General features: G+C 40.0%; 3 protein-coding genes across 5 annotated transcripts in view; 1 reads left to right on the top strand and 2 right to left on the bottom strand.

Moving 5' to 3' along the window:
• Nucleotides 1-191: 191 nt before the first annotated feature.
• On the bottom strand, nt 192-1,159 carry Vps37B (vacuolar protein sorting 37B). Its single transcript, XM_064697782.1, has one exon. It carries the CDS (start codon nt 1,039-1,041, stop codon nt 367-369), a length of 675 nt encoding a protein of 224 aa, XP_064553852.1. The 5' UTR covers nt 1,042-1,159; the 3' UTR covers nt 192-366.
• Nucleotides 1,160-1,308: 149 nt separating this feature from the next.
• LOC135439135 (RAB6A-GEF complex partner protein 2) lies at nt 1,309-3,104 on the bottom strand. Its single transcript, XM_064697770.1, has 5 exons — nt 2,745-3,104; nt 2,476-2,690; nt 2,142-2,413; nt 1,701-2,081; nt 1,309-1,637 (listed from the first exon to the last, which is right to left on the bottom strand). The coding sequence occupies exons 1-5, from the start codon at nt 2,888-2,890 to the stop codon at nt 1,353-1,355; spliced, it is 1,299 nt and encodes a 432-aa protein (XP_064553840.1). The 5' UTR covers nt 2,891-3,104; the 3' UTR covers nt 1,309-1,352.
• Nucleotides 3,105-3,462: 358 nt separating this feature from the next.
• cno (canoe) overlaps nt 3,463-17,363 on the top strand; it is a 46,996-nt gene continuing 33,095 nt past the window's right edge. For 2 of the 3 annotated variants that reach the window (XM_064690983.1, XM_064690975.1), the window contains exon 1: nt 3,470-3,906. The gene's annotated coding sequence lies outside the window, so the exon portion shown is untranslated. Of the gene's footprint in view, nt 3,907-17,363 lie in introns of all 3 variants that reach the window. The other variant, XM_064690992.1, reaches the window with a different exon arrangement.

The following is a 17,363-nucleotide window of genomic DNA, read 5'->3' as shown; positions in this document are numbered from 1 at the left end:
ATTTAACACACACACACTCACGAGTTTTCACTGTCTAATTAATGTAATTAATTTTCGCCTAATTTATATAAAATATAATATATCATAGTGTATAGTTTTTAATAAGAAACATAAACCACAGCCAGAGAATTGTGAAGCTGCAAATGTACTTAAAATGCAATATTGAAACATTTTAAACAATAAACACAAGATTTTTAACTCGAAAAGCGTTCATTTATTGCCAATTTAATTAAAATTCCGTAGTATATCATTTGTTTGTATATAACACGCAATATGTAAACAAAGCACTCGGATGAGTCATTCTCGATGTGATGGCAGCTATGGCAGCGTCTCCGAATTGGGTTTAATTACAACTATATTTAACTCTCAGTAAGGTCTTGGTGGCGGAGGCATCGGCATCATGGGACCCATCATTGGATAGGGCACATTGGCCGCACCGCCCATGTGTGGATTGGGATAGAAGCCGCTGCCAGTGCCAGGCAGGTTGCCATAGGCGGGCATTCCCCCGCCGCCTGCCGTGCTGTGTCGCTGCGGAGCCGACTGTTTGCGTATCAGCTCCTGCATTTTCTCGGCCTTCAGCTTGCGCAGATGCATTGTGCGTCGACTGGTAAGGAACTCATCGAGAAATGCTTCCACGTTGAGCTCGTTGTCGGTAAACTTTTTGACAAACTCTTCTGTTTTCTCCTCGCTCTCGGAGGCGGCTGTCTGCAGCAGAGCTAACGCGGTCTCCTGGCTGACACCTCCAGTTTTCTCCTTGATTTGTGATAGCAACTCCTGGACAGCAGCGCATTTGGTGCGTCCCTCCTCCGTTAGTTCGGCCAACTTGCCGCGCAGCTCGATGATTTTTGGCTCCTTTTCAATGTTCTTTTCGGCTCTGTTGCGATTCTCCTCGAAGAAGCGAACTTTTTGTGTTTTCAACGATTCGAGGACTTCGTCCACCTTTTCGTCCAGTTTGTCATCGTTGTTGAGCAACTCTTTCAGTTGGTCCGAGTTCATCGGAAAGAGTGAAGATTGCAATTGATTTAGATATTCCTGGTACATGATGGTGTTCCCTTTTATTTGGTTGACCAAACTCGGACTTTCAGTTTTTATCTATGTATATATTTAGTTTTTGTTGGGAAATTGTTTTTATACATTCGCAGTCACACAACACTGTATTTAACAGCGAGAATAACACTAACATATGCTGAACTGCTCTATAACAGCGCCAAAATTGATAGTCTGGCAAGGCGAGCCGTTCAGTATTGCCACCCTGTGTTTTATATATCGACTAAGCGTCGCGCGCCAATTTTAATCGAATTTAACTAATACGAGTACAAAGTATTTATTGCAACAATGTCTATTTATGAAAATTACTTAATCAAGAGATTGTATGTTTGATTCGGCGCATATATCTGCAGCGGATTCGCCGCATAAATGGTTACAGGCAAGTTCCACACCATTGTCTCGACTGGCAGCTCGGCGGGCGCCTTGAGCTCGCCGGACGCAGGATTCGGTGTGCCAAAGTCCATCAGGGTGCTTGTGACAAACTCAAAATGCAGACGCCACTTGACATCGACCAGATCTGTGCGAAATGTGGGCGTCACATGCAGAGGAATGGGCACAACCACCTGCGTCTGCAGCGTCGCATAGCAGACCTGAAAGCGTTTCAAATGTAATGAAGGACTAGAGTTAAACAGAGATTCAGTTGATTCACTGACCTGATGGGACGTGGAAATAGTGGTCAGCTTGCCCGTGGGCGTGGGCTCATCCTTGTTACGCGCACTGCCCGAAGTCTCGGATTTGTGCATATTATCCACAGCAATGCCGCTAGCTATGCTAGCCATATCGAAGGAGTTCACCGAGGAAGCATCATCGCCGGCCTGTGACTGAATTGGCTCCGGCTGCGGGCGTATGGGCAGCTCCTGTTGTTGCAGCTTTACAGAGAACTGCACGCAACGCACCTGGCAATTGCCAAAATCCAAGCTGGCCACAATGTCCTCGCCCAGCTTGTACGCGGGCTTGAACAGGCAAAAGCGTCCGACAAAACCGCGCTTGTTCGAAATGCGATAGAACTTGGGAGCACGCCGCGCGGTCACATTCTGCAAACGAATTGTTGTATAGTTGAGGAGTAGGATTTGTTGCTGACCCAGCATACACACCTTCAAGTGATGCCAGGATATTTCCAATTCGCTTATCTCGCGCTTCTCCAGAAACGGATTGGTCGGCGCCAGCTCCTCGTTGGTCTCCACCGTAACCGGCAGCTCGTCCGGGCGCGCTATCAACGGTATGGGCAGCACACGGATCGGCACGGTCAGCGTTTGCACCTTGGACTTCACGCGCTGAGTGGCAATGGTGATTTTGTAAAAGTAGCGAATGTCGTGGCCACGATATGTGGGCGGCCCATCGCGCGGCACAAACTCATTGAAGAAATCTGCAAAATATTTGATTTAAATAGAACACAACCCGTGCTTGGTCAACGTAAGGGAAACCCACACATCTTGGTCTCGCCGGGCAGCAGCTTAAGATCGCAAAACAGAATCTTCGGCTTGGTGGACACAATGACTTCGCCGGGCGTTTGGGTCACGGCATCCAGCGCAGTGCGTCCAATGAGCTCGGCCAGCTCCGCCGTTTTGTCGCCCGCGGGCGTGCTGTAGCTGGTCTTTCTATAGCAGTGCAGCTGCACCGAGGCCCAGGCCAGGTTCTCCACACTGTAGGCACAATTCAAAGTTAACTTAATTTAATTGTAAAACCGAATTGCTTACTTTGCGGCGTTGGCATTTCGATCGGTCGACTTTTGCTGCTCCTCGGCGAACAGCTTGTGCGTGAATTCAATTAAACATTCAACGCACTCGCCTGTTGCATAAATTGCAGAGTCGGCACGCACCAATTTTGCTTGAATTTCAATCATATTAATGACATTATTTTGTTATTATTATTTTTTGTTTACTCCAAATCCAAAACAAGAACTAATTGCCTCGTTTGTTATGGGTTATGGGTAATCAGCTCAAAATCAGTCTCTGAATTCTGGAGTTCTTGTAATTTGGTTAAATTACGTATTTTAATTATTCCTTTAATTTTATTTAATTAAATCAATTCGTGTTTTTGTGTGTCGTCGATACATTTTATAGTTTGCGCTATCGACTATCATTTGCTGCGATTAGCTCGGCTTAAATATCGATAGATATTGCTGCGTTACGTTAACGTAAGGCAGCAATTGTTAAATTTTGTTGTTATATATCTAAATACTGGCTTCTCACCCTAAAAACAGCTTTACTTCTCTCTGCTGACCGGCTCATATGCGTCGAAAATGAATAAAGATTTGCATAAAATTTGTGTAAGTTGTTTGGCGGAACATTAACATTTGCTAAACTGTTCTTAACAGCGAGCAACAGTTGAGCTATTGATAACTATCGATAAGTCTTTGTCGTTTCATTTTGTGTTGTAATTCGCCCCGCTAGCATTGCGTTTCGTTTTGCCGTCCCCTTTGAGTATCAATTCAGACGTCGTCGCTTTCAAACGTGTTACGCGCGTGGTTCGCGCTTTGTTCGTTTGACAAATTCGTTCAATTTCCAAGAAAAAAGAAAATTGCAACATCAACAACGCAACAAGTGTGAAGTGTTGTGCGTATGCGTAAATCAAAATAATTACTAGTAAAAATCGGAGTGCTTCAGTTTTTATTTTAGTTGCTTTTATAGCCATTCTTTGCTTTGGCCTTCGATCTGCGCGATCTGTGCGTCAAAATGTGCAGCAGCAAAGTTAAAAATGATTTGAGTGCTGCGTTAATTTAATTAAGCGTGGCAATAAATTTGCTGTTAATTTCTTAGTGTTAATGGTGAAAAATTGTAAAAAGTGTTCATTTATGCTGGGATTATACTGGATGTGTTCATTTTTGGATTTAAATAGAGCGGCGAAACGTGACAAAAGGTAAGCCATAAATTATTTGTGTCATTTCCAGTTTAGATGCTAGTAATTATTGTCAATTGAGCGCAAGAGCAATAAATGCATCTCTCGGAGAACAAACAACAATTGCAATGTCCGGCTTAGCAACAACAGCAACAACGACAACAAAATGCAGCAACAACAACCACAGTAGCAACGCATTCCAACGCCGTCGGCATTTTGCCTACATATTTTGCTCCGTTTTGTTTTTTTTTTTTTAGTTGTGGAGAGCGACGGACGCCACCCGCTATACTCTACATTCTTTTTGTAACGCTCTTTTGCTCGTTGTTGTTGTTGCTTCCATCTGCATAGGTAAAAGAAGCTACGTTAATTCGGATGTGGTTTTGCGCTTCAAAATCTCCATAAGCAACAACAACAACAAAACAATAAGAAAAGGGTGCGTCGACATTCAATGTTGTTGTCTCGCCTTTACTGTGTTTTGCTGCTTTACTTTTTGCTGTTCACCTTCGTACGGTTATCACAGCGTACATTTTGATCTGCCGTTTCGTTGAAGATGTTGCTTGCTGTGGCTCCCAGCTCTTAAAGTCTCCACTCACTCACACGCACGCATGCCCTCACGCATACCCATGCAAACAGTTATACCTGTTTTATTATTTGAGCGCAGCCGCCGCGCTCGCGAGCACTTTATGGCGGGGACTCACTCCATTGGAGCCGAGCGCCGGCGCGACGACGACGACGCCGACGACTGGAAGATCGGAATTTTTAGTGCAGCTCTACAACAGCGAACAGCAACATGTTGTTATTCTTGTTGCTGTTGCTATTTTCTTTGACAACAGGTTTATAAATAAGTACACATACACACACAAACACACTTGGCATAGAGTAGCTTTTACATGCTACTCAATTCTACTACGTTTTCCACGCTGCGGTGGGTGTTATGCAGACTACCTTTTTGCATGGCGGATTTGCTTTTTTAGCTACTACTTTCGGTCATTGTACTGATTGCATTGTTGTCTTGCCCACCGCCTGCAATAAAACAATTGCAGTCACCAATGTGTGTGTGTGTGTGGGAGCAGTGCTGCCAACTTTTGAGCAGCAGAAAAAAAGCTGGTTCTAGGGGAAGGAAGTGGGAGAAAAGTTGAGATTCTGTTGTGATAAAAAAGCCTGAAGATTTGTGAAACTTTGGGTTGGCTTTCAAATAGATATCAACTTTACGTTCCTTTCAAATTTCTTTCGCAATTGCAATTTTCAACAAGCCATATTTGACAACAACAAAAAAAAGCGGCAACACTGGAATAGAGTTATGTATGGGGCTTTATTTTTTTGCAGGCAGCATGTTTTTTTTTCTGGCGGTTTCTGCAAGCTTGTTTTGCTGCTGTCTTGTTTAAAGTATATGTATTTTACGCTAAATTACAGCTATGTACGTTTTGGCGCCTTGGATTTTTTATGCTTTGCTTTGCTTTTTTGCGCTTTGCAAACTGAACTTTGTACTTTGGCTCGCTGCATGACTCACAGTCGTTCAGCTTAGCTGGGCTTTGGCTGGAAAAAGGCCCAGCCTTAGCTGCTTTACTCGAATTTTAGAATGAGAAAAACTTTAATTAAAAGCTCGTTCATTCAATGTGGCGTATATTTGTCATATCTAGACTTTGGGTTCGCTTTCTGTAATCTTGGCCTTATCAATAATGCGACACAAGAGTGGTTCGTGTCCCAAAAAGGCGAAAGATAAGCCAAATATGTATTGGCCTATAAAAAATACGTAAGTAGTGACAAAAACAACATCGATAACAACGAAAATTACGCACAATGCAATTGCATTTAGAGCAGATGATAAGCAGAAAGGTAAATAAAACCCAAATAATATCAAGAAAAAAAGTCAAACTAAATAAACGCAAAAGCAAAACAAAAAAAAAAAAAGAAAAACAAATCAAGTGAACCAAGCGAATGCGGCAAATATAGGCCAAACGATCGAAAAAAAAGAAACGCCCAAACAGGCAGAAGCAGACAGCAACTGGCACACGTGCGAGCGTATGTGTGTAGTTACAGGTGCCAGCTAATCTAATTACGACATAGCCTAGACTCGTATCAAATATTTGCCCATTGATAATACAAAAAAAATGTTAGTTGAATGTGTGTTTGTATTGAGGGCGCACTTTCTAGTGTGCCGCAGGTATTGCAACAATCTGTGACACACACATACGTATGTATTGTAATAATTACAAAGAATTCTAAAAATAGCACAGAGTAGGGAATGCGGAATGGAATGGGAAATAATTAAAGCGCATTTCTAGCTCAGCTTGGAAGCTGATACTCACCACAATGGTAACCCCTTCCAGCCTCCAATTTTCGCCATCTCTTTCTTGTGCCTATTTCGCAATTGGTAATCGGAATCTCGCACAATGTTTATTTTTGGCATGTGCATGCCGAGTTTTTGCCTCGACCGTGCTTTGTTTACTTTTGCTTTCGTTTTGGCATCGTTTTCGGTATCGAAATTGGATTTCGAATCGGAATCGGTATCGCTGTCGGCTTATTGTTATGCACAAATTATAGTTTATTATGCTTGGGCCTTAGCTGGAAATTCGAGCTTTTTGGTGGCGCAGCTGCCGCTGCTGCCTTTTGCCGTTCTATAAACAAAGCGGAATTTCTAATTGCGTTCAATTCGTGCGAAATCAAAAACAATATTTAAGCAACAGAAACTCAAAGAAAACGAACGGTTTCCGTGTTTAGATAAACGCGTTTGTAAAGTGAAGGGGGTGGAGCTTAATACATGTGGAAATATATGACTGAATGCTGTTGATAGCAATGAAAAATATATTGTGAATAATTAATTAAATCAAACAACCAAAAACTTTATGAGACCTGTTTCACCTTACTTTGCAAAGTCCAGCGAATGGGTGGAAAGCTGAAGAACACTTGGCCCGATCAAAGCAGGTTAATAATGGCTTGTATATGTAACTATGTATATTAAAATACTTGCTCTATAAAAACGGAATATTTGACTTTGGACCTTAAACCCAAAAATTGAAATGCACATGAAGAGTTTTTAGCAAACCAAAATCCAAAAAAAAAAAGGAAAAGGACCGCCGAATGGATTAGACATTTGCGTTGATTTAGTGCGGTCAGTGCCACGCCCAGCCGCAGACCATGGACCGCCCCTCGAAGCTGGGAGCAAAACCCGTTTTGCAAATCAAATGCGCCAACAGCTCAGCTAACTTGTTTTTTATTGTCTACCGTCTGACCATGATTTTGAGCTGAATGTTTGTCCATGAGCTGGCGACAGCGTGAGCTATTGTCCGAGTCCCGATCTGTGTTTTGTAGACATATATCTTCTCTATATATAAAACTGTTTAGTCGTGAAGAGCTGTAGTTACCTTATGTGAGGAAAGTGCACATTAAGACGGGGTAGAAATTCCACTCGCATGTGTGAAAAAATCGCGAAAACGTTTGCATGAAACTGTTTTTGTTTGCCATCCGATCGGCCTCAAACTTATTTTCAAATATTTTTGTTCAAAATTATTTGAACGGTGTTTCTTACTTTTTGGGCAACGCTTTAAGTTTGCTTATATATGTATGCCTGTTTGTACATACATATATGTATGTATGCATGTTTGTTTTGTATATATGCAAATATGCATACATGCGTAAATGTATGAATATATGACCGAATACCTACAAACATACATATGTACATACATACATATTGACATACATATGTGCATACATACATATGTATATACACATGTACATGCATACATATGTACATGCATACATATATATGTATGTATGTATGTACAACAAAAATAACTACGCTACTAGCTAAGCATTAAAAACTGCAGGGCCTTCTTGAATTCTTGGGAATCGAGGAGTAAAGCACTTGGTAAAAATTCGTTTTATTTAAATTTGCAGAACAGCGACAAAAAGCTTGGCCTGCGTTTGGTATTAGAAAACCAACATGCATGCATACACACATACATAAATGCATACATACATGCATGCATACACTAACATACTCACATATGTACATGTTATACTTACATACAAACACATTCACATACATGCATACTTCTATGCACATACATACACACGTAAATACATACATACATGCATGCACATACAAATATATACTCATACACACAAATATAATGGCTTTTCGATTTTCGACACAATTTGCTAATAAAACATGAAAATTTGTCTATATATTTCATGCTTTTTTGGAATATTCAGCCAATGTCATTGGTATTTTAGCCTTTTCTTCTTCTTCTGCCTGTTAAGTAATGTCCGTGTCGGCAGCCTATATGTACATATATAAATGTATACATATGTACATGTGCATGTATGTAGTACACATATTGTTCCACTTTATTTGCATATCGTGTGCGGTTTCATGCATTTTCAAAGATCTACTTCATCGTGTGCCCCGTTTCGTCTCTTCTCGTTTCGTTTCGTTTCGACTCGACTCGACTCGTCTTGTCGTGTGAGAAAGTTGTTGACCAAGCAACCAACGCCAACAAGAACGGGCGGCTTGAAGGGGGGTGAGGAGAAGGAACACCGCAATTGCATAAACAACGCCCTCATCCGACTGACTGCCCAGTCAATTCATGAAATTCATTCCCAGTTCCCACTGGCTATCCGGCCCTGGGGTCGAGTCTCTTCCCGCACATTCCTCAAACAGACACAGGGCTCGCATTACTCAACGACAACAACAAAAACAAGCCTACACGAAATCCCAAAGAACTCCCGGTTCCATCTGACTCCATTTGCGGAACGGAGCTCTCTGCGCACATAACTGGGATTAATGGCATGAATATTTTAAAATTACCTCCAAGAATTAAAATTCCTCTATTAATTTGCTCCGATTTTTCCTAAAGAATGAAAAAAAAGGGGTCAATATGCAGTACAGTGCACCTTTGAATAAAAGTCATGTCAAAAAAATTCAAGTTATTCATATACATACTTAACAAGCTTCGAAGTTCCAATTTTAAAATGGTATCAAATATTACATTCTCCATAAGAAAAGAAGATAATAAAATTAATATTTCTCAGTGTAGTTAAAGTTTCGCATATATATATGATTTTCTTTAAAACTGAAGCTCATTAGCCGTCAGCTCACAGCTCACCAAATGGAAACGTCTAGGAAAAATAGGTACATTATCTTTTGGGCGCGGAAAGAAAGAGGGAAGGGGGGTGGGGAGGTTTGCAGGGCGAGTCCGGCACTCAGAAATTATAATCGAAACATTTGCTTACAAGCGATTCGCTGACTTTTCATATTCATCTTTCGGCATGCGTGTGGCTCATGATTGATTGATAGATGTACGGATTGATTGATGGACAGCAGTGCGACAAAAGGTGCCACAATGGCCAAGAAGAAGAAGGGACTACACTATGCAACAGGGTGCGATATTTGAGCATCTTGAATGACTGTACTTTTATTTGATATTTCTGTTCTGGAATGTTGCCCTCAAATTGTCAATTGGTATTATTCATAAAACTGAAAAACTGTTTTTCCAACAACCACGTTCTGCGCCAGTGCACCGACCCTGCTTACCTTTCCATCTGTCTCCCTCTCTCTCTCTCTCTCTGTCTCTGTCTCTGTCTCTCTCTATCTCCCTCCCGCTCACGTTTAGGCTGCGCTCCTTTTTGTGGCCTGCGCCTAGCTACCTGCCTGTTGATGATCTTGATTTTGCCGGTCCGTTCGGTTTTTATACCTGGCCTCTCGCAGCTCAGCTCGATTTTGTGTGGCGGTAACATTTCCACCCCTAACGTTAACAGCAAGTTGACAGTTACCAGGCCAACATTCCAAAGCAGAGGCCTTGTTTTTTTTTTTGTATTGTATTGGTATCTCCAGGCTTAACAGTCCATAAGAGTTGGTGATTTTGTTACAATTTATTTATCTCAAATAACGTAATATGCTGCTCTATAATATCTCAGTAAGCACTTGAGCTGCAGTACCGAAATTTTGTATGTGCATAATGTATATAAAGTTGGTCTATCTTCACACAATTCTCCATTTATCTGAAAAGGAGAATCTTTCCGTCCGTCCGTCGGTCTCTCTGCCTGAGTTTGTTTGTCTCAGTACTCAAATGCATGCATAATGTACTCTTAATGTGCGTCTGTCTGCCTGTCTGTCTGTCTGTCTGTCTGCAAATGTATCTTTATTATTATCAGCTGGTTTTTTTTTGAGTTCTTCTCGAGTGCCGTCTTTCGACTAATTATTTCGTTGATGTTTGTCGTTGCGGCGGGCGCGCCAGCTGATTACCTCTGGCTATTTGCTTTTTGGTTTGGGCCTTACAAAATGTTTTTATTTTTACAAGAGGTTTGCACCTCTTGTTGTTGTTGTGTTTGTTACCTATTTGGCCTTAAATCCCGTTTGTAACAGCTGCAATTTTCACGCTTGGCATCTCTTCGGCTGCTGTTGCTCATCTGCACAGACAATTTTACACGTCATTACAAAGATTTTATCTATGTGCCGTATTTTGTGGGTCAACAACATTGCAACAGGAAAAGCAACAGCTGCTGCTGCTACGAGTTGCACACCCAAATTGCATCATTTTGTAGAAAGCTTGGTCAAAAGCTTAAGATTTACTTTAGATAATATTTTCAAGTGTGCATAAGGTCTGACAAACAGATAATTATTTTAAAAAGTTGTCACTAACAGTGTTGAGAAAATAAACACAGCTGTTAACTGAGTACTCACAGTGTCTTTCTTATTTAAACTTATCTGAGTCGTAGCGAGAAGGAAGCGACCGAACCTTTTTATAATGCTTTGCCTATATCTAAGACGCACAGGAAAAATATGATTGTTATCTTGATAAACAACACAATTTTCCATACAAGAACATACATTCCTATGGCAGCTATATTATATAGTAGTCCGATCCAGTCGGTATATGCCGACATATGCACTGCGTGCAACAGAAAGAGGGACTTCTGCAAACTTTCGTGAGGATAGCTTCAAAACTGAGAGACTAGTTCGCATAGAAACAGACAGAAGGACAGACGGATATGGCTATATCGACTCGGCTGTTGATACTGATCAAGAATATATATACTTTATGGGATCGCAGGTGTCTCCTTTTATGCGTTATACATTTCGAGACAAAATTAAAATACCCTCTGCAAGGGTATAAAAATAGTTTTCTGAGTTGAAGCAGGTTCCTTCAACGAAACCTATGTGAACTAAATGGAGAAAGAAAACATTACAATTTGAAATAAACTAAAATGCTAATCTTTTACAACACTGGCTTTCAAGTAAAGACGCAATTGTTCTACCACACTGGCCTCGGCCTAAGGCCCTAACGAATTACGTTAAAGCGAAAGCTACAACAGAGGCCAAAGATCGGGGGAAAGTGAAGGGGTAATCACCCGAACGATCGAATTGAACATTTATTCTGCGGCTGGCATGAAAAATAAAACCTTGACCCAAGGTTGCAGCTGCTGCAGCAATAGTAAATTAAATGTTAATTGATGTAAAACATAATTATGCATTAAAATCTGGCCAGCTATTAAATGCTTTCCGAGTGGTCGGAGGGATCCATTTATCTATTGGTCAATGTGCACAGTTGACAGTTGCGACTGCGCAATGAACAAGTCGGTTGCATATGAATTAAACATGCCACATCTGAGGCATTCACTGATGCCCCAGCCAAGCGTTGCACATTCCACAAAACTCAACGCCCCCCTCTTTCCTCCTGGGTGGCCGGCTAACCGGTTGCGATTTGATATACATATATGTATGCCTGCATATATGTATGCATAGCTATATACATTATGATTCACATTGGCTTGACTGAGTGACGGGCCAACACGCGTCTTTCAGGCAGCGATTTGTCAAATGAGGGGCAGCTCCCTCTAGTTGATATGCCCAAACATTTTTGAAATGCACATTAAAATAACAAATGCAAACAGTTTTATTATATGTGTATAGCTTCTCACATAATATTCTCTTACAAAGGGTATCTCAGTCGTCTAGCTATTTGATGATTCGCAATATTGTTGCCGGCAGAATCGAATTACTTAATCTTACAACCTCTTTAACGAGGGGCTTGTGTGTGTGCAAGGGTATATAGGCTTCGGCTTTACGCAGCTAATTGTTCTTTCTTGTTTTCACTTGATTTTCACTTGCGCCTCTGCGTAATGTCTATTTGTCTTTATTTCATTTTCTCAAGCATTTGACATTTTCACGTTAATTGAAATTTTATTGCCGATTGTCAATTGTCGCATTGTCTAACTGCCCGTCTGTCTGCCCGTCTGTCTGTCTGTCAGTCTTTCCGTCTCTGGGTCTTTCTCTGTTTTATCGCCGACTTGCTGTGGTTAAATCTGTCTGCTCTTTGGGTCTTTTTATGGGCGTTGTTTGGCGCAGTGAAAGTTGCGCATTTCCAAGAAGTGCCCCGAGTTATATGGGCAATAGTTGTGCTTTCATACTGGCACTATCTATGTGGATATATTTTGCCATTAGGTTATAAGTGCCCGGCCATTTGGCTGCTGTCTGCCGCCTGCCGGCTGGCGGGTAATCAACATCAAAGCGAGTTCCGGACAGTTAACAAACCTTATGATTTTCCCACATTAAATATGCACCCAAAGTTGACTTCTAATAGCTAGGGGCTCTGCCTACTATATAGTCTCTATATAGCTGCTACCACCATATTATTTTAAGTGGCGTGTCGTCGCATTACACCAAGTGCAGGCAACGCTATTAACCGCCTAGATTGCTTCCTGGCCTAATTAGACTGCAGCAGCAACAACGACAATGTTAAATTGCAACAACAACATCAACTTAGGCCAGCTTTGAGCTATTTCTCTGGCTGTTTATTTGATGTCAACTAAAGTTCGCACTTATAATTAAACGTAAACAAAAAATTTCTCTTTGTTTACGATTTGGTTAAAAAGCTCTGTTAAATAATATGTGCATGAATATTGTGATTGCCATGAAAGTTGCATAAGAGAGAGCGAGAAATGCAAAACATTTGTTTCGATTCAGTTGCGTTTCGCTATGACATCACGTTTCTGCGAATTGCGCAATTTTACATATAGAGCACACATTGAACCACATTGAATACAGCTCAAATATAACTAAAAAGAGAACATTTAGACAATTTTGTTTAAAACGGGAATTGAAGCTTTGTTTTGAGTTTTTCTATCGACTTGTAAAGTTAAAGAAGAAACCTGTTGCATAGCTGCTACCTCAACAATGGAAACTGTTTATCGCTCGTAACATTGGCCTGAAAACCACAAAAACTGAAAACTTTGATGCCAATTCAACAGATAAGATAACATATTAGCATTTGCTATAATATTATGCATATATATATATATATATACATATCTATGCTTAAAAATCTATGCAAAACGTGCCGTGTGACAACAAAAAACAGCATTTAAATGACAAATTAAAACTAGATAAAAATCAAGTGTGTTCTTTCGTTCTATTTGCAACCTGTAATCAGAAATATATACATATAAGCGGGCCTGGCAATCAAGAGACGAAGTCAAGATAATGGCATATAGATAAAGCCATAAGCATAATCAGTCAATAACCTGTTGACTCTGTTAAGCGACGAGCAGCAAATTAACAACAAATGAAACACACATCAAATAAACAAACATTGGCCCAAAATTGGCTGCTTCATTAATAAACACGGCCAAATAAGGTTAGAAAACAAAAAAAAAACAAACTGGGCTTTAAAGTTTGAGGGAAAAAAACACACAAACAAGTGAAAGTTGATTAATAGTTTCCGTTTATGGATTGGTCATCTATATATATTTCATTTCATTTCATTTCATTTCATTTATTTTTTTGTTTTTGCCCAAATTATTATTTGTTTCTTTCATTCGAATTCGTTGCACGCAAATTAAAAAAAAGAAAAGCCAGCCCATGCGGCGTATGAGCAATGCGTCCCATGCTTGATATGCAAATTATCGCTCAATCGCCCACTTGCTCTCTCTCTCTCTCCCTCTCACTCCGCTGCGCATTTTTGCATGCGCGTATAATAATTATTATTTGTTTTTTACTTTGATTATTTGATTTTCATACCGTAGGCTTAATAATCTTAATATACATATATCGTATATGAGTATTTAGCATTTTCTGTGCACATTCTCACAGCGTCGACTTTATGGGAAATCAACTAATTAAGTATGCATAGGAGCAAAAGCCCGTGTGGGGCGCGGCATCTGATTGAGGCTGACGACGAAATGTTGATGTTGCCCTCCCTGGCTCTAGTTGTGGCATACATAATCATGTTCATTTTGGGCTGTGCCTCAGGCCAGAAGCTGGTTCAATTTGTTGCAATTAGGTTAGCTTGTAGTTCCTGAAATCAACGACAATAATTATGATGTCCGTCAGAATAGCGTAATTACAACGAAGGGGTGTGAAAATTCCAAAATTTTTTAATCAATTCAAGTACAAATGCTTTCTGAATTAAAACCTGAGTAATATTTAACTTTTTTGTATAAAAATTATTTGAAATCAAGCCTGATTTATACTAATTATAATTGTTGTTCAAGTCCAAATCCAAATCATACCACAATTTTCCTGTCCACGCACAATTCGTGAATAATTCTTGATAGGCCTGTTGTTAACGTATTTAGGTAACTTTAATGTAATTTTAAAGGTGTGATCACGACAGATCGTGACAAATGGTAATTAGAAATTCATTGAACTTCTCGAAACAGTTGATTCTTGTTGAATCTGTGTCCAATTTGACAATGACCGAAACGGGGCTGATCTTCACGAATTAGTCACGATCGTTACTTAGCATGCATGCTCCTTCCTGTTGGGCACAATCATCTATTTCAATTCAAATCCAACTACGCCGCCGCATTTCATTTGCCCCCGTTGATTCATGATTGTTCTACACACTGGGGCTGGGGCTCATTAAAATTTTGCTCTCAACCCAATTCCAGTAACCAATTAAGCAACAGAAACGGAATGAAAACTTGACTCATATTTGCGGCTGACTAAAAAGCTCATCTGTGTTTGGTGGCTGGGCTAAAAAAGGTAATGGCAAAAAGCGTTGGGCATGTTACAAAAACAAACATACAAACAATAGTGCTAACAGCCGGGAGTGCCTGACTAGAAGCTACCCTTTTCCAGCATCGTAGCATGAATTTGTACAACACTTTTTCTCTACTGAGCTCCAGACTGTGTAAATGTCTTGAGTCTTTATGAAACTCTCAGTGCTTTAGAATGACATTCAAATATGTGGAAGGTTTTACCATTTGCCACTTATATTTCAACAAAACTAACATACCCGATTACAGTGGATATAGGGTATGTAAACCAACAACAACAACAAAAAAGAGTCAACAACCACTATGGTATGCCATTTGACGCCGATTCGCATTCGCCGGTTGTTTTTAAGTTTTCTGGTTTCACATACGAAGGTAAAAAATAAAAGAGTTGTGTTTATATTTATTTTGGCCAGAGAAACAACAAAAGCATCGCTAAGCCAACAACAAAGCGCCAACAACAGTTACACTTGGCTAAATCGCAAATAACAAGAAAATAAGATACTTTCAAAGCTACATACATACATACATACATATATATACATACATATCTCTCCCATATATGTATATATACACTTTTCATAAAAATGTCGCCAGCAATTTTTTACAAACGTCGACCGGCAAACGACGCCTGTTAAATTGGATTATAAAGCCAAGTGTTGTGTGTTTTTCAAATGCCCTTTCAAAGCAGAGTCTCACCAGCTGTGTCATTCGATTTGCAAATACAAAGCGCCATCAAATTCAAGCATATAGTCAAATCGCAGAATAATTGTACATAAAAACAGAAAACATCAAATGTCGCCTTTCTCTGCGATTCTCATGGCGGTATTGACGGCTTAAAAGGGACAGAAAGAAACAATTTTCTTTGCTTAGTGTATACACTCTCTCGACTTCTTTCTCACTCCTTTTTCTCTTAACATTCTTTTTATTTTTCTCTCATTTAAATTTTGTTCTTTTTCCCTCTTACTTAATCTAATGTTGCAAGCCATCTATCTTTGTGTAGAGTATCTGCCAGTCGAGCACGCGTGCTTATCTTTTTCTGCTGACTGTTGTTGGTTGGTCGAGTGCAAAAGTGTCACAGGCTGGTTTTTAGAACCCGGCAAAAGAGAAGAAGCCACAGAAAAACACATCAAAGCAAAACAGTGCAGAGAAGCAAACGAGCAACAGAGCAGGGGCTGGAGAAGAGGCGCAAAGGTTTGTGTCATGACTAAAGATGTTGTCACATTGCGAGACTTGGCCCAGCTTTGACTCTGCTGATTGAGGCACATTTTACGCGCTGTCATTGAGCGGATGGCAGATGCGCTTTGCTGTTGTTGTACTTGACTTACTGTATTTGTTTTTTTTTATTATTGTTTTTTAATTAGGCGCCACTCAATGGCAACTAATTCAATTAGTTATCTGATTATGGAAAGTGCTGCTGCCAACCGCTGCAACTGTTTATCAGATTCACAAACACACATAAATGTTGTTCTGACGGACTATGAGAAGGTGCGTGACTTAGCTGGAAGTCGGACTAATAAAGGGGAGGTCACCAGCTCAAATCAAGCAGCGATTCTCAATTTTTATTTCTGTTTGTTTATAACTCACAAAGAAAGCAAGAGCGCCCAACACTGGGTAATTTCTTTTGGTATATTAATAATATATATATATATTTATATTGGCATCGTGACTTGCAGTGCGCAGGTGCTCTTGACTTGGCCCAATCCGAGTTGGCGCCCAATGCTAACAGAGGGACATTCACCTCTGGCAACGAGGCCTTTGTTCCTCGCCTTGTCTTGTCTTGTGTTGCGGTACTTTTATTTTATATATTTATCTGTCTGTCTATTTATCATGCGACAGTTTTTCTTTTTTTCTTTCCGCTCGTTTGCTTTTTTCCTGTCTGCTTTGCGGTTTTCCGGCTTACTTACAATCTTTATCAATAAGCGCAATCTTTGGGCTCAGTGCACAAACAACAATAACAACAAGTTGTTTGTTTGTTGACTCTGCTCGTTAAGTGTCACTTTTATGTCTTTTTAATAATGTTGTAAAATAGTCCAAACAAATTCAAAAAACATTCCCAGCTGATGGTTTATCAGTGCCCCCCACTAGCGAAGCCTTGCGAGAAATTTAAAATATTTAACAACTGCACTATAATTTAAGAGAAAATTATACCTAATTATAAACTAGTGTTGGAATTTGCAAAAATCATAAAACATTTCAAAATAAAATAAACGAATCCTCAAAATATTTCAACCCCCAAACAACCCTCAAAAGCTGCCCAGCAACCGACTCTTGTGACTAGCCAAACATCAGGCATTGAAATGCAATCCAAAACCAAGCCAAGCAAAATACCAAAACATATAGAAACTGCTTGAAACGCTCGACTAGAATATACCCTGTATCTTGGTATAATAAAAATATATATATTTGTTGAATATATTTTCGTAATTTCTTACATACCCATAAAAACACGAACTATTAAAAATATGCTCGTCATT

Source organism: Drosophila montana, unplaced genomic scaffold (assembly GCF_035044405.1).
Source record: "Drosophila montana isolate Dmon_TW-CO22-7 unplaced genomic scaffold, ASM3504440v1 contig_1505_1, whole genome shotgun sequence".
Classification (NCBI taxonomy): Eukaryota; Metazoa; Arthropoda; class Insecta; order Diptera; family Drosophilidae; genus Drosophila; species Drosophila montana.
Note: the sequence above shows the minus strand (reverse complement) of the source record. Positions and strands in the feature narration are given on the sequence as shown.

Coding starts and splice junctions, on each gene's coding strand:
- Vps37B (XM_064697782.1), bottom strand. CDS start 1,041: ATGTACCAGGAATATCTAAATCAATTGCAATCTTCACTCTTTCCGATG.
- LOC135439135 (XM_064697770.1), bottom strand. CDS start 2,890: ATGATTGAAATTCAAGCAAAATTGGTGCGTGCCGACTCTGCAATTTAT. Junction 2,691..2,744: donor CGAAATGCCAACGCCGCAAA/GTAAGCAATTCG, acceptor TTGTGCCTACAG/TGTGGAGAACCTGGCCTGGG. Junction 1,638..1,700: donor CTATTTCCACGTCCCATCAG/GTCAGTGAATCA, acceptor AAACGCTTTCAG/GTCTGCTATGCGACGCTGCA.